At 44.8% G+C, this 26,652-nt stretch overlaps 1 protein-coding gene across 12 annotated transcripts in view; it reads left to right on the forward strand.

Annotated features, from left to right (window-relative positions):
- Positions 1-26,652, forward strand: part of MCF2L (MCF.2 cell line derived transforming sequence like) — an 892,749-nt gene that overhangs the window by 298,204 nt on the left and 567,893 nt on the right. The window contains exon 1 of one of the 12 annotated variants that reach the window (XM_069637166.1): positions 12,643-12,794. The exons of 10 other annotated variants lie outside the window; for them this stretch is intronic. Coding sequence is in view for 1 of the 2 variants with exons in the window: in XM_069637164.1 (XP_069493265.1) it covers positions 13,573-13,645 (73 nt within the window). In the remaining variant the exon portion in view is untranslated. Of the gene's footprint in view, positions 1-12,642; positions 12,795-12,862; positions 13,646-26,652 lie in introns of those variants that run through there. One more of the 12 variants, XM_069637164.1, reaches the window with a different exon arrangement.

Genomic DNA, 26,652 nt, shown 5'->3' on the forward strand with positions numbered 1-26,652 from the left:
GGAGATGCAACTACTGATGGGGGGGGGGGGGGGGCTTGGCTCAAAACGATCCTAGCAGTGGGGAAGAATACTGCCATCCAATTGGCTACATTGCCTTCAGCACAAACGTCACAGTAAGGAAGTGTTATCTCATTGGTCAGCTTTCTTTTTAAGAACATGGCATGGATGAAAAACGCTAACCTTGCTGGTCTCTGGGTAGGTGCGTATAGACAGAAAACGCAACTGATGGTGATGTGATCATTGTAGAGTCTACACACATAATTATCTATTATCCAAGACGGAAATGCTTTTAGACAGAAAATGTTTTTATTTAAATTTAGAGTTTTATATAAGCAACATTGCAAGGGAACTCCTCCCCAGCCCCCTTTCAGGTACAGGAAAGCTGCATGGAGGAGGGTGGCGCAGTGCTTCTACTTAAGTTGGTATGTGATGCCTCCTTGCCATTCACCTGGGCAACATTACATCCATTCAACTGATGGAAACCCGATCAAGATATAGGGTTCACACTGCAGGAATCTGTCAAAGGCTATACATATTAACATTGGAATAATCAACGTACGTTACGTGCTCCAAATAAAGCCTAAAATCTTTTGTTCAGTTATTGCTTATATGCACGTTACGTCCCTCTGCTCACTGTGAAACTTTAAAAGCCATTACTTCCAGTACAGCTGGTCGTGCATTGCGAGTTCTTTTGTACAATGGCATGGTGTTGCTAATCCCAAAATAATTAGCTGCTTTACCAAACTCTGTTCCCAGAGCAAACTCGCCAACCAAAGGCAGGCCTTGTTGTTTTGCTTTTTTACTGTGCGTGTCTCTGCCAAGCCAGGCACCCACAGAGGCATTCACGGAGCCGCGTCTTTCCGGTGGTCCTCGTCAGCCCACTAGGCCTCTGTGCCCCTCCGCTATTATGGAGACCCATTGCTAAAGCAAATAGGTCCTGCAATAGGGAAGAGGCGGCCCTCTGACTCTGGGACATCTAGGCCGGATGCTGGTTCTAGAGCGTGGGTCTGCAACATTTGGCTTTCAAGATTGCTGAACTGCAACTCCCACCAGTCATAGCCATCTGAGTTAACGGTTGGCAGTCATGGGCGCGTTGTAGTCCAAAACATCTGACGAGCCACCGGGTGCAAACCCCTGTTCCAGAGTGCCTTTTGATGGCGCTGTACAGTGGGCAAGGCCAGGTGAGCCTCAGTGGCCTGCTTTGCCATCCTGGGTGATTTCTGCCAACTGTAAGCAGGAAATAATTTGGATGGTGATGTTGGTGGTCTTTCCTTGCACACCATTGCACTGCCTTATGTGGCTCGCCCCTTTGGCAGCTGGATTGCATCGCCGGTATATGCCCCTTTTTGACAGATCTATTGTGATTTGTCCGGGGTAGGGTGCGGGGGGAGTTGGCCACTTGCAGCCGCAACAGCAATTGGTTAAGTGTAGTAAAGCAGCCCACCAATCATTTAGCTATCTAAATTAATGTTGGTTCAGATTTCACCCGGGCTCTTATTGGGCGCAGCCGTTTCTATAGGTAAACGCCGCGTGGCACACTTGATTGATTGAGAGCTATTTTGAACCCTTAACTCGCTTGCGTTCCAGGGAAATGAATGACTTGCTCCAGCGACTCACATTTAAAGTTCCGCCCTGATAAGAATGTTGCAGGAAGTTTGCCCTCCATAGTGCAGCTACTAGCTGGAACCAAACAGATCAAACGTTGCACGCTCCACTCTTGGGATAGCCCAGTGTTAAAGTGGGCCTCTGGCTTTGCTTCGACCCCACATAGTAATCTTTGCAATTTATGAACTGATTAAATCCCTCCACGAGGCGCAGTGCAGCTGTTCTGTCCTTGTCCACCCTGGATAGTAGACACGTGACATGAGCAGAATTGCAGACTGGTGGCGCCAAATGAGTCCGACTGGCTGGGAAATGTTATATGCCGCACAGGGGTACAGCAAGAGCCATGATCGCTTGGAGCTGTGCTCTGCGCCAAAGTGTTGCGTATTCCCAGAGGTCAAAGTGGGCGCTAACTAAGAAAACGACGTTCCCTTACTTTTTGGGGGAAATGGTGATCATTCCCTTACTTTAACCCGAAGCAGGGTTGCCGGACGGCAGTGACGGACACCTTTTATTGAAGTATTTATTATGTATTAAGTAACTTCTTCTCTGCTGGGGATTTGAACCTGGGTGGTGTAGCTAGCCCTTCAGTGGCACACCATGCTCAGCTATCTTGCAGGTTCTGGGTTAGTGTTGTTCCTTTGTATAGACGGCCTGGGACATGACGCTCCTTGTTAAGCAGTCACAAATACCCATTCTCGGCACTGATATGTGCGGATTTCGGCAGACACGGTATCTGTACAGGCAATGGGCAGGGGTGTGTGGCTATATCCCAAGGCATGCCCCTTAAGAGGTTGGCGTTTTGAAGGGGGGGGGGCTGTTTAAAGCTGTATGTTGTGGGGAACAATGACCAACTAATGGTTATTTAAATGCTGTATTTTCTTTCATTGTGTTCTCCTCTGCCTCAATAGTACTGTTGTAAACAAAGCAGTGTGGGGTGCAGTGGAGAAAAGGAAGGTATGGCGTTTGCCTTGTGGGGAGGGGTTGAGTATGGGGTTGCTGGGGGGGGTGGCTGGTGCGGGAGTAGAAGGGGACAGCAGAGACGTTTTTATGGGAGGGCAAACGGGGCATTTGCCCTGGGTCCCCACCTTGGAGGGGGACCCCACAAAGCTGCCTGATCTGAAGAAGTAAGATTCCATTGTTCACCAGCCCTAAATAGCACAAGTCAGTATATTTTGTGGGGTGTTGCAGAGGGTCTAAACCCATTGCCTTTCTGTTTTGACAAGTACATTCTGTCTTGATCAATTCATCATGTAGAAATATGAATGTCAGCATGTGCCACACTTAGATGTCATCCTTAATTCTAGCTTCCATCACTTTTAGACAGGGTTATGAATGTCAGCATGTGCCACACTTAGATGTCATCCTTAATTCTAGCTTCCATCACTTCTAGACAGGGTTATGAATGTCAGCATGTGCCACACTTGGATGTCATCCTTAATTCTAGCTTCCATCACTTCTAGACAGGGTTATGAATGTCAGCATGTGCCACACTTGGATGTCATCCTTAATTCTAGCTTCCATCACTTCTAGACAGGGTTATGAATGTCAGCATGTGCCACACTTGGATGTCATCCTTAATTCTAGCTTCCATCACTTCTAGACAGGGTTATGAATGTCAGCATGTGCCACACTTGGATGTCATCCTTAATTCTAGCTTCCATCACTTCTAGACAGGGTTATGAATGTCAGCATGTGCCACACTTAGATGTCATCCTTAATTCTAGCTTCCATCACTTCTAGACAGGGTTATGAATGTCAGCATGTGCCACACTTAGATGTCATCCTTAATTCTAGCTTCCATCACTTCTAGACAGGGTTATGAATGTCAGCATGTGCCACACTTAGATGTCATCCTTAATTCTAGCTTCCATCACTTCTAGACAGGGTTATGAATGTTGGCATGTGCTACACTTGAATGAAACTGTGAGTGATGTTAAGTGCCACACTTGGATGGAATAGTGAATGATAGCGGGCATCACACCTTGACACAATTGCAAGGACAGCAATGCCAACTAACCAATGCACTAACAACTTCAGCCCTCTGCATACACCTCTCAAACTCTAACCAAACACAACCACACGCCTTAATACAGCAATAAGCACATTGCAACAACAAAATAAACCACACATAGACTTGCACAACAGCACACGACGACTACCGACCGTAAACACCCCAAGCCCAGCCAACGGACCCACCGGGGTGAGGCTGCCAACAGCACCTCACTGCTCTCTTGCACTTTTCCAGCTTATTCCCACTAACTACCCCCCTTTCTCCCTTTTTCAGAGCCGCCAGAGCGCCAGGGGACCACTGCGGTGGTGATAGTGTGCGGTACAAATATCCTTTAACATTAACATGTATTGCTTTCTGTGTTCACTGTGATACTCATAGTTTGTGTGTTCTCTACAGCACAACTCTGTAGTATTCTTTCCTTCTTGTGGAAATGATGTTGATCATGTGCAATAGGCAACAGTGAAATGCATATTGATTGAGTGCCACAATGGTTCAGAAGTTAGCTCAGTTTGTGAAGCACCCATTGCAGAGATGTGTACATATGCAAAATTAGAATATCACATTCCAGCAAAGCTGACTGAGCCTTTCCGGTGTCTGAAGTTTATAAACCTTCCTGCATATGTACTTGGTTTTGCAGAACAACGACTGCTATTATCAGCAACGTACCTGCACCAGAAAGGGGTTGCTATAAAAACTAACATATTATCCTTATGGTGAAGGTCTAGAAATTGGTTTGTTTAGATGGGGTATTGTACAACATAGGCAATCGCCTCCAATGATGGTATAAACTGTTAATCCAAGAGGTGAATAAGTATCCAAATTCAAGAATATAGAACAAAAGCGTTCATGCTTATATCATGGTTTTGCCAGCAGTCGATAGTGATCCTGGTCAAATCATCTATACCTTACATTACTGTGCTGTCTTCTGTGAGGTTTGCCTTCTTGCATGCTGCTGGTATCGTTTAGCCCATTACTTGATTTTTCTTCTTCTGTAGGCCATTTGGGTGGAAGGGTTGGTAGACGGAAGAGAGCAGACCAGATGTTGCAGGCCTCAGGCAAGCATATTTTAAGGTCTGCTTGTTTGACACAAAAATGTTTGCTTTTTGGTAAAAGCCAAAGATTTTATGCACATTTAAAAATGAAAATGTCAAAAGCTATTGTTTTGAAATATTTAAAGCTTTTAAATACGAAAGACAAACCCAGATTACATTTCTTAAATCACATCGATTGGTATGCTGGTTCTTATATACGTCCTTTGATGATGGAGAGAACGAAGCTAGAATAATTCCCATTTTGCATAACACCCTTCTATAATATTTTGTTTAAAAATAGTCATGTTTGGTAATGTGATTTGTGTACTTTCCAGGTCTGTTTTTATAAAATGAGATGGCTTTAGTTCATGGTAAGAACTGGAAAAGAAAGTGTTCGTTCAAATGCAGAAATTGCAGAGTTGGCACAAATTCCAGCTTCACCCCTTGACCCCTTAACCAATGGAGGATCCTGGGCATCTTATTTAATCTTGTATTGCCGAACCTCTGAATATTGCCACTCCCTAAACCTTTCAAAATTGTCAGCCCTTCCGAGTGATTTCCTTCTCATGGTATGATCTTCATAAAAGACTTATTCATGGTTTCACTGGCTATAGGGTTGCTTCCACTTTAATAGGGAGCATATTTATATCGCACACCACAGGCATTTGTTCCTTTGATATCTGGCAACACTATTTGAAAACCATATCCCACTTCTAATCTCAGTCTGTCTGGATAAAGAAACCTTCCTGGTAGCTTCTAATCTGCATCTACTATCCATGCTACGGTTTGTGTAACCTTCTTTTCCTTCCAATTGCTCTCCTCTATCCATGCATGAGCACTTTTGCATTCTGTGAGGCAGCTAATGTGAGTTCTCTATTATGGGTTACATGTACCTTTTACATACGGTCCTGCATTAATACTACAGGCTGCATACCTTCCTGGATGCTAATGATAACAATGATCCTGTATGTGCTAGAACACAAACTTCTCCGTAGACTGCTAATGTTGGTCTTCAAATGCTACTTGTTTATCATTCTGATTAGAGCAAGAATGAAGAGGTTAAGGGGACTTAAAGGGATTAAACGTGCTTATTATGCTGCGAGACAGCATACCAACCTCTAGGCTGTGAGCATGATGGGTGTGGGGTGGGGGGCGCAACCTGTATTCTTGATCCTTTAATTCCTTTGGTTTGGTGGAGGGGGGGCCTAAAGATGTCTGTGCCCAGGGCCCCAAAAGTGCTTAAGATACCCCTGAGGGACGGGGCAGGGAAACATGGTTCCAATACTTTTCTTTTTTAGCACTTCGACCACTGCATATTCCTGTGTACACCGAAGGAAAGACGACTCTTTATAGCACACAAATAAAACAGTCACAAGTCGAACATAAGAGCACAACTCAGTTGAAGGTGTTTCATGCATAAGCCAAGAGTTGTGCTCTGTAAAAAGAAGTGGTTAAGAGGAGGAGTGTGTATTTCTATTATTGCTTACCATGTCTAATATAAGCATATGGACCACATGTATGTTAGAATTATTATTTCTAGTAGGGGGATTTTTTTAACCATCTTTATTGAAATGATTAGAGCTCCAATCTGTAACATCTACCTAGTATGAAACCATATACCATTCATATGCTTTTGAAAGTTTGCAGCCCCACCAAAGGCACTTTCCGTGATCCCTCGACTGCTTCAAAGAGCATGTTGGGACTCCACAGCGCAGCACTACCCAGCACCAAAGGGGTTCCAAGAGAGAAGTAGTGTCCTTGTTGGTGGACACTCCCGTCACCTGCACACTGCATATGCTGAGAAGGCTTCAGTCAAAATTTAGATCAATTCTTATACATGACAATAAATGAGTATTTTTTTTTACTGGTCTACGCCAGAATGTTATTCATGCTTTAGAGAAAAACTTGTGATAAACAAAATATATGAATACAAAAATGATCTTCATACTTCAGTGTCATATATCTAAAAAGAGTAAATCAACAGAGTGACTTTAGTATAAGGATTTCTTCTAACAATCAATGCTATTGATCCTATTGGTATAAGCAGTAATTAGCGCAATACAACATCACCTTATTGAATTCGTGGAGGTCCTGCGGGTGGTCTATTCTTCAAAAGAATAGGATTCAGTTAAACTTTTCTTGATTGGGCAAGAGGTTTCTCTATCTGAAATCAGGGTTTGTAGTATATATTACAAATATTTGGTCTGGTCATATCTATTCAGCGACTCCAGTGCCTACCTTATCGAACAGGATACATGGAATGTTTCACAGGCCCTTGGATGGCGTCTGCGTGGTCTGTACTGGGTCCTATAGTTGAACCTGATTGGAAGAATCCATCATCAGTTCATGATATTGTTTCTTTAGGTATAAGAATCTAACACTATGAAAGTGAATAGGTTTAAGTTAACAGGTGGTGTACCATACAGATCTAACTGGAGTCTTTACCGGACTACAGGTATGGGTTGTATTCCCTTCAATATACATAGAGAGACATTATATCCTTTACTCCTGGGTGAGATTTGTTAGGAGTAAGTATGAATGGAGCTTACCAGCCTGGCACCAGGTCGTGCAGGATACGTGCCATCCTGCTGTTTTTTCAAAATGGCCGCTAGATAAAGTGAAACGTGCCACGTCCTCATGTATGCAATGATGTCACATATGTGACGTTTTTGGTTTATCAACATGCCGTCCTAATGGCCGTATATTAAAAAATGTGTAGTTATTCAAATTTTAAGATGTTTTTGGTGCTGGTAAATATACTAGATATATAAGATTTGTAATAAAGATCATAACTGTGTGATAAGGTGCCTAAACGTTTTGGGTCCTAATAATGGGATGTCCCAATCAGTGCCTGTTCGCAAAATCAAACAGGTGTAGGGTGATTATTTAGTTTGGTTTAGAGGACACAATGAGAGCTATTACATGGTGTGCTAAACAACCATTAACGATCTCAATTGGATTTGGGTGACCTTCATGTCTATTAAGTAAAAAACATTAAAAGGTGCTGTTTCAATCTACTACGTGGTGTGCTAAACAACCAATATTGGTTTTGTTTAGATTTAAGGGACCTCCGTGTCTATTGAATACAAACATTTCAAGTTGTAATTGGTGGTCAGTGTTCTGTCGAAATGTAAGAGTAGAATATATATATATTACATGGCCTGCGTTAGCGGCCATGTAGTTATGGTTAAGTTACTAAACCTATAGGAAGAGCACTTTTTGGGTGGCTTATAACTTTGCTCCCCCTCGACGAATCCTCACCAAACTTGCAAAAAGTATATGGCTCACTCTGAATTTATTTGCAAAGTTTGATGTTTGGTCAAGGGAGGGCACAGTTATAGGGGGGTCCCAAAATTTCTTTTTTCCTCATAGACCTAATGGGGAAAAAACTTCGGTCACGCCTCCACCCCAAACCGCTGGACGGATTTTCACCAAATTTGCGGCAGGAGCAGCGGCTTGGTCCTGAAAGCGTGCATGTGTTAATTTGGTGTAAATCCGTGCAGTATTTTTTTTTTTTTTTTTTATTAATTTTTTTTAAAACAATGTGTGATATGTATGTCCGCTCCGCGGACTCACTTCCCTGTTCGGTCCGCGGACTGGCCTCTGATTGGCTGTTTAGGCCGCTGATTGGCCAGAAAAATTCAGACACTTGCGTGGTGCGCGGACATCGGGTCGCGGCCGCTGATTGGGTGGTGAGAAAACGTGAAATGCTTCTGTTTTCCTGAAACACCTGCCATCTTGGATTCACTGACTTTTTTGGGTTCCGCGGACAGCGCAGTGAAAACATTTAAAAAAAAAAAAATTAAAAAATAAAAGTAGCATTGCACTTGTCAAACTCAACAAACAATCTCTGGGTGTGTGGGGGGCTGAGGATTGGATTGGATATGGCCATAAGAAACCAAAATCTGGGTTGTTTCACCCCCCCCCCTGAAAGTCTGCGAACACTCCAGATGTCCTGGGGCAGTCTTGTGGTGTTCGCGGACACTTCAGATGTCCTAGGACATCTGTATCTATTTCTGTATTACAGGGTTGGGGTAAAGCAGTTTTTGGATGGCTTATAACTTTTGCGCCACAGTTTTGTGGGATTCTGTCAAGAGGGGGCCAAATTAGAGGGGGGTTCCAAAATGTTGTAAAGGCATATAAGTGTGGTGTCATTTGATGAATCTGCACAACATTTGGCAAAATGATTTTGGATCTAGATATAAATGGTTTTCTAAAGTTTGGTGGGATTTTCTCAAGAGGGGATGAAATTAGGGGGGGTCTCAACATTTTTAGATGGCTTATAACTTTGCTGCTATTTGACGAATGTGGACAAAAGTTTTGAGAGAGATTATAGACCCAACCTTCAATGTTTGTGAAAAAATGAATGGATTTTGTGAAGTGGGGGCGAAGTTATATGACTATTGTATGTATGTACATACATTTTGATACTTTTGAAAAAAGTAGGATTTCAAGCAAACTCGTGAGGAGCACTGGCAAGGACATTAAAGCATGGTTTTGCAAATGTGCTCGTGTTTTATTTTTTGACAAGTGTCATAATGTAGGTACCAAAAAAAAGTCATATACCTTTTGGTGACTGAGGTATAGCCTGTGGCCGTGGGCAGTAGTCAGATTGTCTGGGTCATGGCATAAGGTCATGACGCGGACAATCTGGCTACTGGTCATGACCGCTAGGGATGAAAAATTGTGTTAAAGTGGCTATGTCTACCTGGGACCGGCTATGTGGTAAAGTTATTCGAAGCTAGGATAGGTTTGAAAGGGAAACAAGTAATTGTGGTATTATGTTCATAGGGTTTTGCAGGCTGCCATGGCAAGGGAAGAGGGGCTGTGCACAGAGCCCCGCCTTCTCTTTCCATGTTGGCTGTCTTGGAAAAAGGATTTTCCTTCCTACAACATGGAAAATCCGGAAATAGCAGCATTTGGGAAATTAGGGTAAATAGAGAGTGATTAACAAACTGCAATATACATTAGATGTCTGTGAAGGGTGCAATAAGAAAATACCGGCTTGACCATGTCTGGGAGATTAGGACCCCACCCTTTCCCCTTCAGCTTGGTGTCAGGGGCCTACCAGGGTGTATATCAGAGCCAGTCCGACCCCAGAGGTAGGACTGCTCCCCCTGAAGGTGCATTGAATGTAATGGCTACTACCACTTTCACTCACCCAATTTCATACCTTCTCAATTATGGCCCGAGTACTTTTTATACCCTTACAGAACTACAAGGATCACCAGCCACTACTAGAACCAAGACGCCCTGCGGGCCTGTCCAGAAAACCAAAAACTTCCAAGCAGACAACCAATGTCCTGGCACCTTTCCAAATAGGAACCAATAATCCCTGCAGCCTCGAACGAACAAACCGCTCCCATGACATTCAGTGGAGACCCTAACGGAGACTGTTTGAACTGCCGCACAACTGAAGGGGGCAGGGCTAAAAGGGTTTTGTGTAGAATCTCACTAGAGCAACCCACCCCCGGAGAAAAGACCGCTCAGATTTTGCCCCAGAGTCAGGTGGAAGGCATAAACAATGGGGAGGAAGCCAACATTCCCAGAAGACATGGATCTGAAAGACAAGTTGGAACAACAGAGTGCGTGGTGTGTTTGGGTGAGGTTAGGAGGTGTAGAGGTGGAGCGTGCAACAAGAAAGAGGATGGAAAGTGGAGCGGAACACTCAAGAATCTGTGGAGAAGTTGGGTAGGAGTGCAGGTGAGGTATTGTGTCTGAGAGTGTAGATGTCCTGGTGAGAATGTATGTGAGGTAGTAGAGGGGTAGAGGTAGACGTGTAGAGAGTAGTAGTAGTAGTAGTGGTGGTGTGAAATAAAGAAAGGGGTGTCAGTGAGTGGTAGAGGGAGGGGTTGTGAAGTGATAGGTGGGCGGTAAGAGCAAGTACTAGGTGGAGAAGAGCAATGAGAAAGGTAGGTGGGAGGAGACCAGAGATTCAGAAGAGGAAGAAGGTGAGAGGAGAGAAGGGGAAGAGAGTAGTCGGGGGAAGATTGGAGAGAAGAGGAGAGAGCAGTGGGGGGCAGAGGTCGTAGGAGTAGGTGGTGAGAGTAGAAGCCTGATGGGAGGGGTTGGGGAGAGAGAGCGAGAGTGAGTACGATTAAAGAAATCCAGGCACCATCTTTAAGACCGGGGTGTTGCTAGGTCTGGAAACTATCTGCGACTGTTGGGACGCGGGGCTAGCTAACCTTTTTGGTTGTAGCACCTGCTCTTCTTTCTGGAGCTACAACTAAAAGACCCGGGGTTATAGCCCACCCAGCCTACCCCTAGCAACGCCTCTGTTTAATACCAAACTGGTTGGCACACCAGAGCAGGGCAGTCCAAGAAAGTCCTATAAAGAATGAGATGTATGGGGTGTTGGCCTTCAGGCCCTCACACGGTAGAGAGGCAGTAGGGGTTACAGATCTCAGCGTACATTCCCTCGGATTGCACAGTAGTGCCCAGTGTCTGAGTGAAGGGGTCGCCATGTACCGGTTTTCCAGTTCGATCTCGCTGACATGCCTGGGGAAAGTCATCCCTCCCTTCCAGTACATGTGTCCACTTTGGGGGCCTCCAGTGGAAACTAGGAGACGCCCCCTCTATTCAGCAATGGATGGTGGGATGGCTGCATCTCTCCTGAGCAGTCTATTGCGATGCAGCTGCAAAGTGCTTGCTGGTCTGCATCATGATGTTATTTATGTAGCACTTTCACCAAAGCGCTTTACATAGAACCTATTTACATACAATATCACCCAACTGCAGTTGGTATTCATTTATCGACCTCGAACCTGCGACCTGCTGATCACACATAGATCCCATAAGCAATCGCTCCATCTGCTGAGATATCTCACCTGTATATTCTTGGAGGGTAGGACAATCTCTCCCTGGTGCACTTGGTAAGAAAGAACGAGAGGCTTTGGGGGTGGGGTATGAGCTGGTTACTTACCCTTAATCATCATTATTCCTAGGCTTCTCGTCACACATTATTCACCTGTGTTCCGATACTTTACCCCTTGGATACACAGAGGTCTTTGGATACACAGAGGTCTTTAGGGATCATAGTGAGGTTTTATACCCTGATTGTAAATTAGCCATAAATGCCTAGGGGAATAGTCTTCTGTAAATTAGCCATAAATGCCTAGGGGAATAGTCTTCTCCACCTAGTACTGTGGTGATGAGGAGGGGAAGGAGTCATGAAGGTGACGAGTAATTGTGCGCCAGTCTACGTGCCTAGTTGAAGATAGAAAGTAGGCCTTTAACATAATGTGTTATTTATATAGTGCCTTAATACAAAGCGCTTTACAGAGCACATATTTACATACAATATCACCCAACCGAAATTGGTACTCATTTATCAACCTCAGAAGAATGAAAGGCTGAGTTGGCCTTGCCGGGATTCGAACCTACGACCTGCAGATCACGATCAGGTCGCAGCAGCGAGCGCTCAACCCGCTGAGCTATCTTACCAGCATGATTAATGAAGGGTACAAAGAGACCCAAGCTGGTACATTAATGTCGTAGCGAATAGCAAACATTGCAGTGGACTCCTTTTGATCATGAATTTTACGAATTGGACCAATGTTGCTGAGATTCGAGCATGCGAACTGTTGGGAAGCTAGACACTGCTCCTCGAGCAGGTGCATTAAGTCGCCGAGGCACTTCATTTAATATGAAACAGTTGATGTTTAGAAGCACAAGTTTCTGCAGAAGGTTTATGAATCCACTGAGATGTGTTATTGGTTAAGGGATATAAAATGCTAGAACACTACCACCCCAATGCCCGCGTTTAGCAATCCGTCATTACGCTCTATAGAAAAGGATATGGAAGGTGCGCTCCCGTGCCATTGCCTCCAGACATCTGGTGTTTGTTTACCAGTAGCTGATTTATGAAGGGCGCGCGACCCCTTGCCGCGCGCAGCCCGGCAGCTGGAGGCCAGGCGGGTGCTGAGTACACACTGTCACGTGGCCGCAGGCGGCGGCACCACCGCCGGCGGTGTTTGCAAGGAGACGTGGAGGGCGAGCAACATGTTCCGCCTTCACTTCATCTCGGGCGGGTGGGGAGTGACGCTTGTCCGCGTATATACCACGTATGGCTTTCCAGCACGGGTCGGCTTTTGAGGAGGGAAATCCCTAAAGATGTACTGGCAGAGCACGCCTCCAAACCAGCCCTGGCAAGTGCTGCGTCGCCCCCCTCCCTCCCAGCCAGAGCCTCCTCAGTGACCGTACCTCCTCCATTAGCTGATATTTCTCTATTAATTAATGAAAGGCCTCTGGGTCAATGGCATAGGCAGCACTGGAGCAGGCGCTGCACTTGACAGTGACCGGGGGTGCATTCGTGTGGGCGCGTTGTGGCACGGCTCTGCTCCTTGTTAAATTGCACCGTGGGTTGCGTTCGCAGAGTGGGGGCAGGGGTCCCAGTTAATTGGAAGGGGCCGCACGGAAAGAATGCCGCCCAGAGACCAGGAGGCAGCGGTCCTTCTCCGGGCTCCCAGAATACCTCCTAGGGGAGAAGCCTCCCTCACAGGGTAGGTTAACATTTGTTCACTGTGGGGGCCCAGCAGGGAGGCTTCCGACCTGCGGCTCCACTAGAAACGAAAACTTTCCCAAATGAGGTTTTCTAAGAACCTATTGGCCCAACAACATGTCCTTGCACTGAGCATGTGCGCAATTTAATCACTAATATGTTATCCTCGGTCTACAATGAGAAATGCAATGGCCAGAAAGCAGCAAGCCCTCGGAGCCCCCCTTGCGTCGGCTTGAAAGAGTCCTCGCTTCGCATGTAATTTGAAGAAAGGTATTGTGTCCCGGCTGAGGGATGCCCGGCTCCGGCTGGAAAATGGAGTGCCCTGGGTTCTCTGTGCGCCCTCCCCGGGGCTGACTCCCCGGCTTGCCCGCGGACTCCCCGTGTGGTGGGGCGGCTCGGTCCGTGGTGCGCCCCGGGGCGTCAACATGACCCTCAGCCTCGTCTCCTTGCTGTGCAGGGACCTTGTGGAACTGTGGCTGCTGCTGAAGGAAAGTACAGGTGTGTCTGGCGTCCACAGCTTGCTGTTTACTGCTGCAGTAACCTTTCGTGTGTTGAGGATTCCACGAGTTTAGGACATTTGAAAATTAGCGGTGTGTGGGAGGGAGTGCAGGCTTTGATAAAGTTTTAATCAGAAACGGTCTGCTGTTTGCTAATGGTGCGGGATGTGTGCAGAAGGCTGAAAAGGAAACATACAGAATTTTTTCTATAATTCTATTTTTCTCTCCTTTTGCCTCTGCTATTTTGTCTCTTCTATGTCCCTTCAGGCACACAGATATCCTTCCCCCTCGTCTGTCTATTAACAGATTTTAAAAGCGATTAATGCAAGACCCCCCTCGCTTGCAGGGGCTGTTGTGATCTGGTCATATACACCAAGGGGTCATTATCACGGGTTAATGACCAGAAGTTGGCAAAGGGACTTTATCCCAAGTAATCACGACCCCCCCCAAGGACTATAATCTATCAGCACATATTTGTGATGGAAATAGATATTTTAGAGTTGTGGCAGCGAAGTTCAAAACATAATTTAATGTTGTGTAAAGTAAGTAGACATCTGAGGTGGGAAATTGATTGAGGATTTATTTTGTAATTTTAAATAACATGGTTGCCACACTAAGTTTAAGCATTTTAATTGCAAACTTGGCTCAATTGGAACGTTTAACCTAAAAATGCATTAGGATTAATTTTAGGAGTAATTCAAAAGTAAGTGGATTCCCTAATTTAAGAAAAGTGCTCGTGTTATCCTGTGTTTTAACTTTCTTTTTGGTGTGCTAAATGGGATGCTGCTTCGATTAAAGATCCTGCGAACGAGGGAGTTACTGTGAAGAAAGACATCTTGCTGGGAAACATTGTATCTTGAATGCAGATACATTCTGTCCCTGTCGGCTTCTGAAGTCAGAAGGCAGTCATTACTAGTAGTTATTGACTGCACTGTGACCATTCTAATTGGCTGAGAGTAGGTCAGTAATGATCTGGATGTGCTGGTAGCCGTTCTTAGCCAGCTAATGGAACCCCTATTTATCGGCTTGGGAACGTTGATGGGATGAATTGTCCCTGCCTGGATTAGAAGTCACAAAGTGCAGTCCTGCTCCATGCCAGGGGCAAGCGCTTAAAATGTTAAGCTAACCGTAATATATGAAGCACTATATGCAGAGTGAGGGGCAGGGGGCAGTTTAAAAGGTGGGGTTATTGCCGTCTCTCAAAGCTTTCTGTTAAAGAAGAAGCTGGCAGGGCCGTATTTCCTAGTGAAATTCTATTTTTTGGGGCCACAGAAGTATTCACACTGCCAAACTTTGAGGGCAGGAGAGCATTTTTGAATCCTGGAAGAATTGGGCGAGGCCCTGAGTTTTCTGCCCCTCCCTGCTTTGGGTGCTGCCAGATGGGTGGTTGTCATTCTGTGAAGGGTGCAGGGCTAGGGTGTAGCACGAGCCTCGGAGCAAGGATACTGTAGACATGTACTGCAATTGCGATGGTTAAGAGCCTACAGTACAGTCATTTCTATGCAGACGTAAAGGGCGACTATAATCGTAACTATGTGTCTATGGAGAACCTCACACGTGAGCCGTGCTGTGTTGCCCCATGACTTTCACAGCATAGCAGACTCTGCACATGTGTACAGCCACCAACACGAGCTGGTGGAATGTTTAATGGGAAATATATAATGTACTTAATGAAAAGGCAGGGGTTGGGGGAGGGTGAATGAAACGTTTCAGTGCTGCCCATTGCGTTTTTCTTCGTCGCCAGTTGTTAGGCCCGGAGGGGCCCGCGGAATAAGGACAGGCACACCGAGGGTTCTGGAACACGTCTTCTTTATTTAACATACAACTTCTAACTGCCCGTAGGCACTCCCTCACGCGTCACGTGTTCGCACCACGTGACACAGTCCATGTCTCTTAAAGAGACAACCCTGCGTAACAGGGTACATTTTGAATGTTCCAGTTGGATGAACAGTATTTTGGACAATGTTTTTGGTTTTAAACGTGTTTTATCGTCGGATAGGCGATGTTTAGTGGGGCGGGTAATATTCCTGGTATGTTAGTTAGCTGCATATGTGTGTTCTTTAAATGCACAATTGGATTTTCCGCTCTCCTCTCTCCTCTATCCAAAATGTGCACTAGCCACCAGCATTTGGCGAGTGACAATTGACTCTTGGTGAGTAAAAAAAAAAAAAAAAAAGAAATGCTGTGTGCAGGTGGGACGTTATGGGGGTAAGTGAATGTTTATGCCTCGCTACAAACTTTAAAATGTGAACCCGTGTGTACATCTACATATATTATATAGAGAATACAAAACATTTATGGGTACAAAGTTTTGAAGTCATCTAAAGTACTGGAATTGCTGTGGAACCGTGCGCATAGTCGCTTTATCCTGCCCACCCCATTGCAGACGGTGGGCATCCCTGTGTAAATCGTTCTCGGTCCTGCCAGCAATAGGAGCTCTCCAGGCTGAACTGCTACACCGCTAGCTGCTGACAGTGTTTTATTGGAACAGCTGATCCTGACGACACAGGAGTAGCTGTTCCCTGCCAGCACTCGGAGACTCATTTTTGAAAACCTCTGTTTCAGCAGATCAACCACACTGAGTGGGCAGTTGGGAGTTCGATGCCCCACAAGGGTACATATTGGGTGATCAGAAATGGGAGGGTTGCATAACGAGCTGTATTAAAGAATCACTACAGGTAGGTAGCCATATCGTGACATTTCCTTGAGTCTGTCATTTTAGTATGCCTAGGGTAGTTGTGAAACCACATTTCTTTGCATGCTGGTGTTTGCACCATTCAATTCGTGATGGGAAAATACCTAAGAAGCATGCGCGTTCCAAAGTAAAAATGACCGAATAAGAAAACTATTTTTGTTTCTCAACTTTTTTTTTTTTGGCATTGTGTATTTGGTCAGGCTGGTTTATTATTTGAAACTGCCTTACACTCCAAACACTTATGCTAATTCAACACATCTCTTTTCGTCCTCCTTCTCGATAAGTCAATCCATATATAATGGACTAATATCCATCCTATCACAAAGCAGATTCCTTTTGACTGATTGCCCTACTGCATTTTTACCCCTTCCTTATTTACCTCTCTAGTATATTCATTCTTGTGCCCTTCTAGCAGACTAAGGTTGGGTTATGCGCGGGCAGGGGCACTATATGCCACTTGACAATGATTCGGTGCATTGAAACTTGTGCAGCAGTGGTTCAGCGCAAAATAAATGCATAGTAACATAACAATGTTTGAGCTTTTCAACACATTTTTTTAAAGCAGAATATTGTTTGATTCCCTCGAAAGCAAAATCTGAATACCGATCTGTGCCAACTAAAGCTGGGAAGATATGCAGGTGCGTGCAAAAATTGCAGACTGGGCTCAAATCCCAGCTTCACCGCTTAAAGCATAGCGAGATTAAATGATTTGTCCAGGATCACACACACTTGGTGTTTTGACAACATTTGGAGTCTGTAAGGGTGATTGTTTGCCGTGAAACCCCCAAAAAAGCTTCACTCGTACTTCTGACTATAAAATAACATTAGAAGGACAAAATGTGGTTGTTCCTAAAGATTTAGAAACTCCCGTCCCCTGCACACTGTCTAGTATCTGTGCAGCAGATCAGCAATTTGGTGTTTCTTGTATACCCAATTTCTTAACATGTAATACAATCTGTAGTTCAGTTGATGGGGCAGTGAGAGTAAATACCCAGCTCACAAGGTTTATATTAAAAAAAAAAATCAAAGTATTTATTGTAAAATGTTTTTAGGCCCGACACGTTTCGAGTATACACTCTTCTTCAGGGGCAAAAATCATATTTCACAAATTTCTTAAAAAGATGGAGAAAGGTACATCTTAGTATATCTGCATATATAATTCCATTAATTATGAACATTACATATTCAATAAAAAGTCATTTTATAGACATACAATGATCCATGGCAAATGCAAGAATTAACCCAATTTATGCGACGTATGACCACCAAGTGTGGTAATACTAGTGAATAGTACTTCACTTCTATTGGGTCAATAGAAGATGTATTCTCTGTCTATAATATGCTTTGCAAAAGTTGTGTAAAAAGATTGTGCATCCCCATGAGTTTCTTTGAGACAGACCTTTATATTTGACTAACAGACTCATAGAGGACTGTTAGATCCTCTGCACTTTAGTATGACTATAGTGTAAGGCTCGATACTCGTTATGTTCTTGACTCTATTTATGCATGCGGTGACATCTCTTTATTTTTTCACATTTTATTTAGCGTATACTTTTCTTTTAATTCTTACACAGTATATATTCCCTTGATTCTATTCTACGTGCTTTCAGATTTCTTTGTGTTTACTTTGCCTGCAGTTCATTCCACGCATGCGCGGTTAACGTCATCTGTTTACATGTTTTTCTGACACCGGCGTTGCCGTGTCGTCAGATCCATGACATGTACCTATCATCTTGAGCCTTGTTTGGCACGCAGGCGCGGGCGGAAATCTTCCACTGCGCGTGTCCTATAACACGTCACCTTAGATTAAGGTATTTAAGAAGGTTTTCCATGAGCGAGCCACATCCTCCATTCGCGGCATGAGGTCCACCATGGTTCCTTCGCCAGAGATTCTGTACTTGATAAAGTAAGTTGTATGAATGCTGTCGGCACACTTGCCAGCCTGATTACTTCCTTTCCTATTCTTCATACTTTCTACTTACCTTCTGCAGATAATCGGACAAGAATCGTCCGCCATACCTATTGAGAGAACTCTTCCCCTCTCCAGTCAACCGTTGGCAGGGACCTATTTAGAACCAGATGTAAGTGTAGACTCGTTTTTTTCCTTCTTTTACTGCAACACCGATTCACTCACCTTGTCTTATTTACACGTTATTTCTTCTCTAGCGTGGAGACGAACGATTTCTCCTTTCGAACCACTTGTTACCCTACTGCAACTATGTTTACACCATAGTTGGAAAGTGACATTCATTAATTTTTTTAGGCCAATCTCACAGCCTACTTCTGTTCTCTTAGTAACTCAAAAATTGATTAGGTTGACTCCTACTTCAGACACGATTGGTTAGAAGGCTATATGACCACCCTCTTACAAGTGATCCCACTTTACTAATAGCTGACTGTATTCACTAGTATGACCACACTTGGTGGTCATACTTGGCAAAAATTGAGTTAATTCTTGCATTTGACATGGATCATTGTATGTCTATAAAATGACGATTTTTTTTTTTGTATTGAATATGTAATGTTCATAATTAATGGAATTATATATGCAGATATACTAAAATGTACCTTTCTCTCTTTTTTTAGAAATTTGTGAGATATGATTTTATCCCTGAAGAAGAGTGTATACTCGAAAGACGTCGGGCCTAAAAACATTGTACAATAAATACTTTGTTTTTTTATATAAACCTTGTGAGCTGGGTATTTACTCTCACTGCCCCATCAACTGAACTACAGATTGTATTAGATGTTATGAAATTGGTTATACAAGAAACACCAAATTACTGATCTGCTCCACAGATACTAGACAGTGTGCAGGGGACGGGAGTTCCTAAATCTTTAGGAACAACCACATTTTGTCCTTCAATTTATCCAACCTAGTTGCCAAGGTTGTTTTTTTTCTCCCCCGCACCTCAAGCATTTCTTTAAATCTTAAAAGGTTCCTTCAAACACATTTTGGTAATTCTTTTCTTTCTAAGTACTGGTGTGCCCCAGTGTTTTTGCTTATAATGTAACATTGACAAAGCCAACAAGTTATGTCATCTGTGTAGTGACCATTTATTTATTTATGTTTATTAAATTTATATAGCGCTTTAAGCCAAAGCGCTTTACAATATAACAGGTACAAAAGTGAGAGAAGCATATTTACAGACACGAACAGGTCTCTGCTGCAACTTTCATGACACAAAGAAATATTTGTTTACAAATATGGGGCTTGCACTGAGGATCTTTGCTACAGTTGCTGATACTCATTGTTGAGCGACCTTTCAGTGCAGTATAATGGATACACCATATTTACTGTTTCTTATGGCTGTAGAGTGGCCAATGGCTAGACACAGCTCTTCATGTCCCATGGTATCTGTGTAGTGTGATCCTAATGTGCGACCCCTGGCGGAGGGTTGGTCAAAGTTCTCAACTTACCTTTTCTGCCATGTTGTCCCTCTGCGCTTTTCACCTATGGGTTGAGGCAAGCCTCGTGTGCAGAACATGGCTATGAGGTTGAAATCCTTCTAGGACTCTTCGATCCATGATCACCAGTGCTGGAAATGGAAAATATGTACTGGGGGAACCCTCTCATCCTTGTACAGTGGGGATGAAGGGGTGGGGCTGAGGGACATGGCCCCAGACCAGGTCACGCAATACAGTACCTCTTCATAGAACCTAATCCTAGCGATTTGCCTAAAGTAAAGCGCATTATGGGAAAATAATGTACACAATTTAAATTTTGAAACCTGTCCTACAGTGATTCAGTAAGAAACCCTTTTGAGCCAATAATGGATGTTTGGCTACGCAGTTTTGATTGGTCGCACTAAGAAAAGAAATCTTTACATTACAGGACATATAAGCCAGTTTGGCCAGCTGCAGCAGGTATGGGAGGCTTTGGCTATTTCTGGATTCAGTTTCCCGTGCTAAGTCCGCAAATGTCTGCTTTTTGAAGCTTGGGTTTGCTCGTGCATGTGATAACTCAGCATCAGGACAGATTTCGCTAGGAGTATCCTGTTCTGAAGCAGAGTTCTCACACGCACAAGAAACCTGTGATTCAACGAGCACACCGCTTTCAGTAGACTCTGCAGGGTCTTCTGAAAGCCTACCTGTTCGTTGCAGTGAGGGTTGCACATCCGTGCCATAACGCGGCATCCAAGCAGATTCACGAGTGTTGTGGGCAAGCCCCTGTGTCTGGGGACCGGTCTTGCCGAGTGCCGCTCCGTCCCATTTCCTGTGCTTATGATCACCACAATGGCAGGTCTGGCGCTGCTTGAAAGAAATATTAGTGATGTGAAATAAGCAAATATCTCCCGTTTTTCAGAGGCAGAAAGGTTTTTAAAATAAAAACGTAGCCAGAGGGCTGTAAAGAGACTGGCCAGAATACGAGTCCAAGTCTTTGTTGTGATTAGAGGATCAGGATGGGCTGGGTGTGGTGTGGGGAGTGCCAATAAGTTATGTTGATCCACTGTGTGTTTGTCCTTTGGGGTGGGGGTAAGCTTTTGCAGCTAAAATCACTGCCCAAATCCTTTTAGTTTTAAATTGGGCCTGTCCCTCTTCACCACCACGAAGTGCCCATCTTTTCAAGTCTGTAATTTTGGGGAGTTCTGCTTTTTCTGAATAGTGAGGCGGGCAAGGAGGCAGGGAAATACGTGTACTCCTGTCTCCAACTTAACTTAAAAGAAGGTTGCTGTGGGAAGAAGTATTAGTTTGTGCCCGAACCCTGGGGTTTCCGGATCCGGTAGTGCCAGGTGTTACTTCAATTGAAAGTACTCCTTTTGTCAACCTGAGACTGGAAAACTGGACCTGCTGGGATTCTAAACTGTAGTGTGCTCCTCACGCGCTGCAGCAGACATTTTACCCTTTCAGCCACTTGAAAAGGATTGCGACAGGCCACCCCCGGCGCCGCCACCAATATCTATATGCGGGGTGGCCGCCTCGCCGAGCTTTCCCCACCTTATGGAAGGCGAGAGGCGCATTGCACGGGCTCTGTGGGTGTCTCAGTACGGGGATGCCACTGCATGATGCCCCCTTCCCCCCCCGCAGGAGCTTTGTGAGAGCTCTGTGGTGTTGCCCCAGTGGCAGCGCAGTGAATGCAGTCTGCCGACCTTGAAGGGAATTTGTGGGCGCCCAGTAGATGGACGCCTCAATACTGTGTTATTGGTGGATGGTGCAGCTAGCGGGGCGTTGTGAGAATTGCAACTGAAGAAAAAAAAATGCTGGTGTCTATATTTTATAAAGGACATTGAGAACATGGACCCTTTTTTCATATTTTATTTTCAGTATTCTAAACGTGTAAACATGATATGGTCCAAGTGTCCTTTGTGCTACGGATGGCGGTTGGTTCATTTGGTGCTGCCTCGCATTCGCATACTTCCCGTTTGGTTCTCAAGTTTCAAATGTCATTTTGGGACAGCGGTCAGAGCAGGGGTGGACTGGGAACTAAAAGGGGCCCTGGAAATAATTACTGGGGACCAAAAGAGGCCCTGGAAATAAAGTTCAAAGTAGCCCCATATGACACATTTTCAGCAAGCCCAGTGCTTTTCCTATGAGAAAATTTGGAAATACCACACAAAAGAGGCCCAGGGTGCAGAGGCCCACCGGGAAATCTCCAGAGTTCCCTATAGGCCAGCCCACCCCTGGGTCAGAAGAGTGCATTGGAACATCTCAAGAGTACTTTGTGGCGGCACCCAGGCCCAAATGAAAGCCATTGGCCGATCGCCGTGCTTGAGTGTCGAGTGAAGTCTCTCTCTCTGCCTCCGAGCGCGGTTTCATTCCAACCTTGTTTGGTACCACATATAATGCTTTCTTCAAACAGTTGTGTTGAACTATCACCACCTGAGTGCGATTTCTCGTCAGCTTGGTGATTGCAACCTGCCCAACGCATTCTATATTACCATAGGTCATGTTTTATGGTTTTTACATATATATTTAAGCATGTTGTATATTCTCCTTAACAAAAAAAACAGATGTCGCTTGGAGTATCTCTCTAGAAAAATCAGCCTAGCGGAGGTTGGCTGAGGTCACTGCCTGAGAAGGTTGCTGGCTCTACACAGACGTGAATAGGTTGGCAAATGGGTACACCATATTCCCAAGGGACTGTTGGGACATCTCCTGGGACCCCCCACACCCCCCCTACACGTCTCTAGATTGCGGGCACTTCGATGAAGAAGGTCCAGCAATCATGCCAGGCTCACAGACTTGCAAAGCAAGAAAAAGGGGTACAAAGCTTCCCATCTGCCCGGCAGGCTGCTTGCGGGTTTAAGGCTTGCCACCCATAGGGTGTCTAGAGTTTAGCACAAATGCACAGCAAAAGAATTCCTCCTAGTTTTTCAGCGCCCTCAACTTGGTGGCAGGGTTTCTTTAGGGCACAGTCGGCTCATCTCTCGACTAGGTGCTGAAGCCACTTGGAGTTATGAGGCAAGTGCAGACTTGCAGGGCTCTATGGGTTCTCAAAAGCAGCCTCTGACCACAGACAGTGGACCTGGAGTGTTCTGGAAGAAGCTCTAGAATGTTGCACTCATGAGCATCATTTGGGCCTGGCCCGGGGTAACAATCCACGAGAAATCGACACGTTGCAGCTCGCAAACCCTCAAAGATTACAGTGCAACCACTCTAACCAATCTGACCACTGGGTTATTCAAAGTCCTTATGTCCTCCAACAGTGCTAGTCTTAATGTCTAATGGTTAGTCCGTTATCAATTTATTTACTTTCTTTTTAACATTTTTGAATATTTTTTTTTTTTTTTTACATTTCACAGGCTTCATGTCTCAATAAAGATAGTTTAAAAATTCCTATAATGCCCTTTATCCGGCTCCATCGGCGCGCAACATCAAGTCCTGTAATGCCACTGAGAAGGTAATTGATCTGCAATGTCATTTGCACCACCCTGATGAAAGATTAACTAGTGAGACCCTGGAGTGTGGTCTGGCCTAATTCCTAAGGCACTAAATTATAAAGGTAGAGCGTTAGATTTGCTTTACAGGTACTGCCCGTCTGCCAGACACAGGGAAACTTCCAAGGCCTAAAACTCACCCTGGGCAGCAGTCTAGCGTCCTAACTAAAGGCTCCTTTCTTCCTATTCCCCTTTTGTACCTTTTTTAGTGCCGTTTCTAGAGTTTAGTAAAGGTGAAGTGTGTGGCTTTTTTGCTTTCCCTGGTTGTTCTGTACACGGTGGGCTCCTAAGTAACCCTTTTTAGTGGCGTGGATGAGCTCGATTTGGAAAGTGGCTATCTTGTAGACTAACATTTCTTCCCAAGCATTGCACCTTCCTACCCAAATTCTCTGAAATCTGAGTGTAGGAGGTCAGTTATTTCCTTATTCCCATTCGAGAACACACAGCAGTGCTAGATAGCCAGGAGCTGCTTTTAGCTCCTGTTTATCCAATCTTAATTTCGATCCCTGCACAGGTTTTAAAAAAACCAAATGTGTGTTTCAGTTTGGCGAGGAGGAGATCTGTGTGTGTGCGTGTTTGCCTGTCTAATTTTGTATAGGAAAAGCGCTAATATGCTGTGCACAACCCATCCCATTCAAAGCCCGGTTGGACTAAGGGCAGAGGCACCCATTCAATCCAGTGATGCTGGGTTTAAGAGTCTGGTTGCGTCCCGCTGTTGTATAATTCAACAGCTTGGACTGAGCAGGTCTCCATGGTGATTTTCAAGCCCAGATGACGCCAATAATCCCTTTGGTGTCAAAGTACACTCTACAAGCTGTTACTCATTTTACATGTTCACAGGAATGACTCGCGCCAAAACATGTACATTTTCTGACCAACATAGTTGTGGGCTAGTTTTGTTTTGGGAACTTGGGCTTCTGATCCCCAGATTAAATGTTCCAATACCACAGATTTTCATTCATGCCACCGTTAACCGATCAATTCCTGGGCATGGAATTGCAATTTTAGGCAGGGGGCAGAAGGTCAATTAGTGGAGGTATCCACTGTGGTCCAAGGCAGTGCACTGTTCACCTTTAACCTGGCCAGTAATGGAAAGTGTAGAGTTACTAGATGAGAATGCATCTCCCTCACGTGTCTGGTTTTATTCCGATTATAAGAATACTAAAGTTCCCATTTTGATTGTGTGGCAACAAAAGCTTTGCTCGGACAATATTCGTTTTACTCCACAATAAATGCTTATTTTTAGGGACCGGTTTCTCAAGCTAGTTTTGCTTTGGCTTCTAAAACCAGCCTGCAGTGTTTCCTTGTGCACACGTGTTTATCATAAGCCATTAATGGTACTATCCTAAGTCTAATGAGCAGTGGAGCATTGTTCTGAAGGACCATGCAGTGCTGTACACAGAACAGTGTGAGCAGCACCGTGTGTGGCTTCCGATTGGCCCTTGATAACAGAAACCAGGATCTTCGCATGTCACTAGACTGGACACAGTACAGTTGCTTTTTACACTTTAATATTACAAACACAATTTGAGGACCAGAGAGACTGGGATGTGCCTATAATAACAGAATATCATTCTGTAGTAGTACTAAGCCAAAAATTAGAACGCAAGTCTCCAAGTGTAGCTTTCTAGCTTGTTGACCACATCTCCCGTAACCCCCACCTCAAATTCCCCTTTGTGCTCTTTCACATGACCTGGCCTTTTACAAGTCCGGTTTTCACTTGCTCAATATAGAAAACACATGTTATTTACTCTCCTATCCAACATCCCTTGGAACATGTTTCCAAGGAAATATCGTACTCCTACTTTCAAAATCCCAAGTGCAAAAGGGTGAGTCGACGATGGCAGGTTTCAAACCTGTGATGTGCATATCACACACACACACCCATGTGACGGAGACCTGATTAAAGGTGCGATATTGTGCATAATGCTTCGTTTTAAAAATGGAAATGATCATTAGAGGCACTGTGGCAAATGACAATAGACCAGTAAATGGGTTGAGCATTTAAATGGACTCCTTTGGGCAGCCATTTTGAAATGAGCATCTGCACTAACAAGACGCACGGACCTAAATGGGGTGGTTTCGTCTGGCTTCAGAGCTTGAAATGCATGCTGTGCCTCGCCCATGAGCAGGAGTGCTATGCATAAGGCTATGTGGTCTCGGAGACCTGCTCACAATTAACAAAAAAAGCTGCTTGGTCTTCTCCGTCGTTCAACTTCTGGAAGGCCGTGGATGGTATGACCGGTTGCCCTCATCGTTCAGCTGTGGCTGCCCTTAGGGCTTTAAGGGTCTCTCGATGTTGGCAACTCATGGTCAATTGACCCACCACCAGAGACTTTAACAGGACTTCTATAGCTGTTGACTCGCCCACGGGGGGATTCCAGGTCTTCCACTTCCAAGTTCAAGCTAGTGTGGTGGTCTCCACCACTGGAATGCAGGAGGGCTAATGAAACTTGGTAGCCTGCGGCCACTGGCTACCGACCTTCATTTGGCTTGTCCTTTCTTGGGTCTCTCAAACCTTCTTGAGCAAAGCACTCAGCTCCCGGGCAAGGACTATTGGTTCTTGTGACTAGTCTGCTTTGATCAGTGTCTCGTTAGATATGGAAGATATACAGGAGTCTTTTGATGTTTCCAGTGAGGTCTCCAGGTTGAGAAATTCCAACTCTACTCCCAGCTTCCAATCTGTCGAGGGGCTCGGTGGCTGCAGATCTTGCATCATTTTCCACCTCTGGGTAACCTCCGTGTCTGCCCTGAACAATGCCATGATGACACCCTGGGCCACAGATGCCTTTAAGAGCATAAAGAAGTCAAAGGAAGGATCAAGGGCTCTTATTTTCAGAATAAGAAGAATCGCCATTTGTATTCTCGTCAGGGTACAGGCAGGTTCACTAATGGGCTGCCCCCTCGTCTCCAATGGGCTCCATCCCCATTTACGCAGGTGTCTATATACCAGAGGTGTTCCAACTAGAGATCTGTAACACCTATCTAATGCTAGCTAGCAGTGAGGGCCGATAGGCAAACCTGCCTCATTTATCTAGCTCCCTCCAGGGAGTTTCTAAGGGTGTCCTGGCCAAACACTTCTCTAGGTTTCATAATAGCAACTGATGGATTCAGGTATGCCAATGCAAGCCGCTTTGATCCGGCCTTTGCGTCATTCGCGCCCTTGCTCTCTTCACCCTGATCCTACTACCCCTCTCCTGTCCTGTCTCGCTCTCCAAAGCATACAAATGAAAGGGCCCAAAGACACTATGCTCATAACGAGAAACTCCCAAGGTTTTTTTTTTTTACCTCTGCAAATTTTTTAAAGGAGGAATCACTCTTCAGTATTTTATCATAGAGAAAAATCTCTCAATTTTTTATATTAGAGTTGTGTGAATCAGCCAACGCGGCTAGCGGATCTCTATTACAGTGCCTGTGAAATTGATTATCCCATAG

The sequence above is a fragment of the Ambystoma mexicanum genome, chromosome 7p (genome assembly GCF_040938575.1).
Source record: "Ambystoma mexicanum isolate Mex_15411 chromosome 7p, UKY_AmexF1_1, whole genome shotgun sequence".
In the NCBI taxonomy this organism is placed as follows: domain Eukaryota; kingdom Metazoa; phylum Chordata; class Amphibia; order Caudata; family Ambystomatidae; genus Ambystoma; species Ambystoma mexicanum.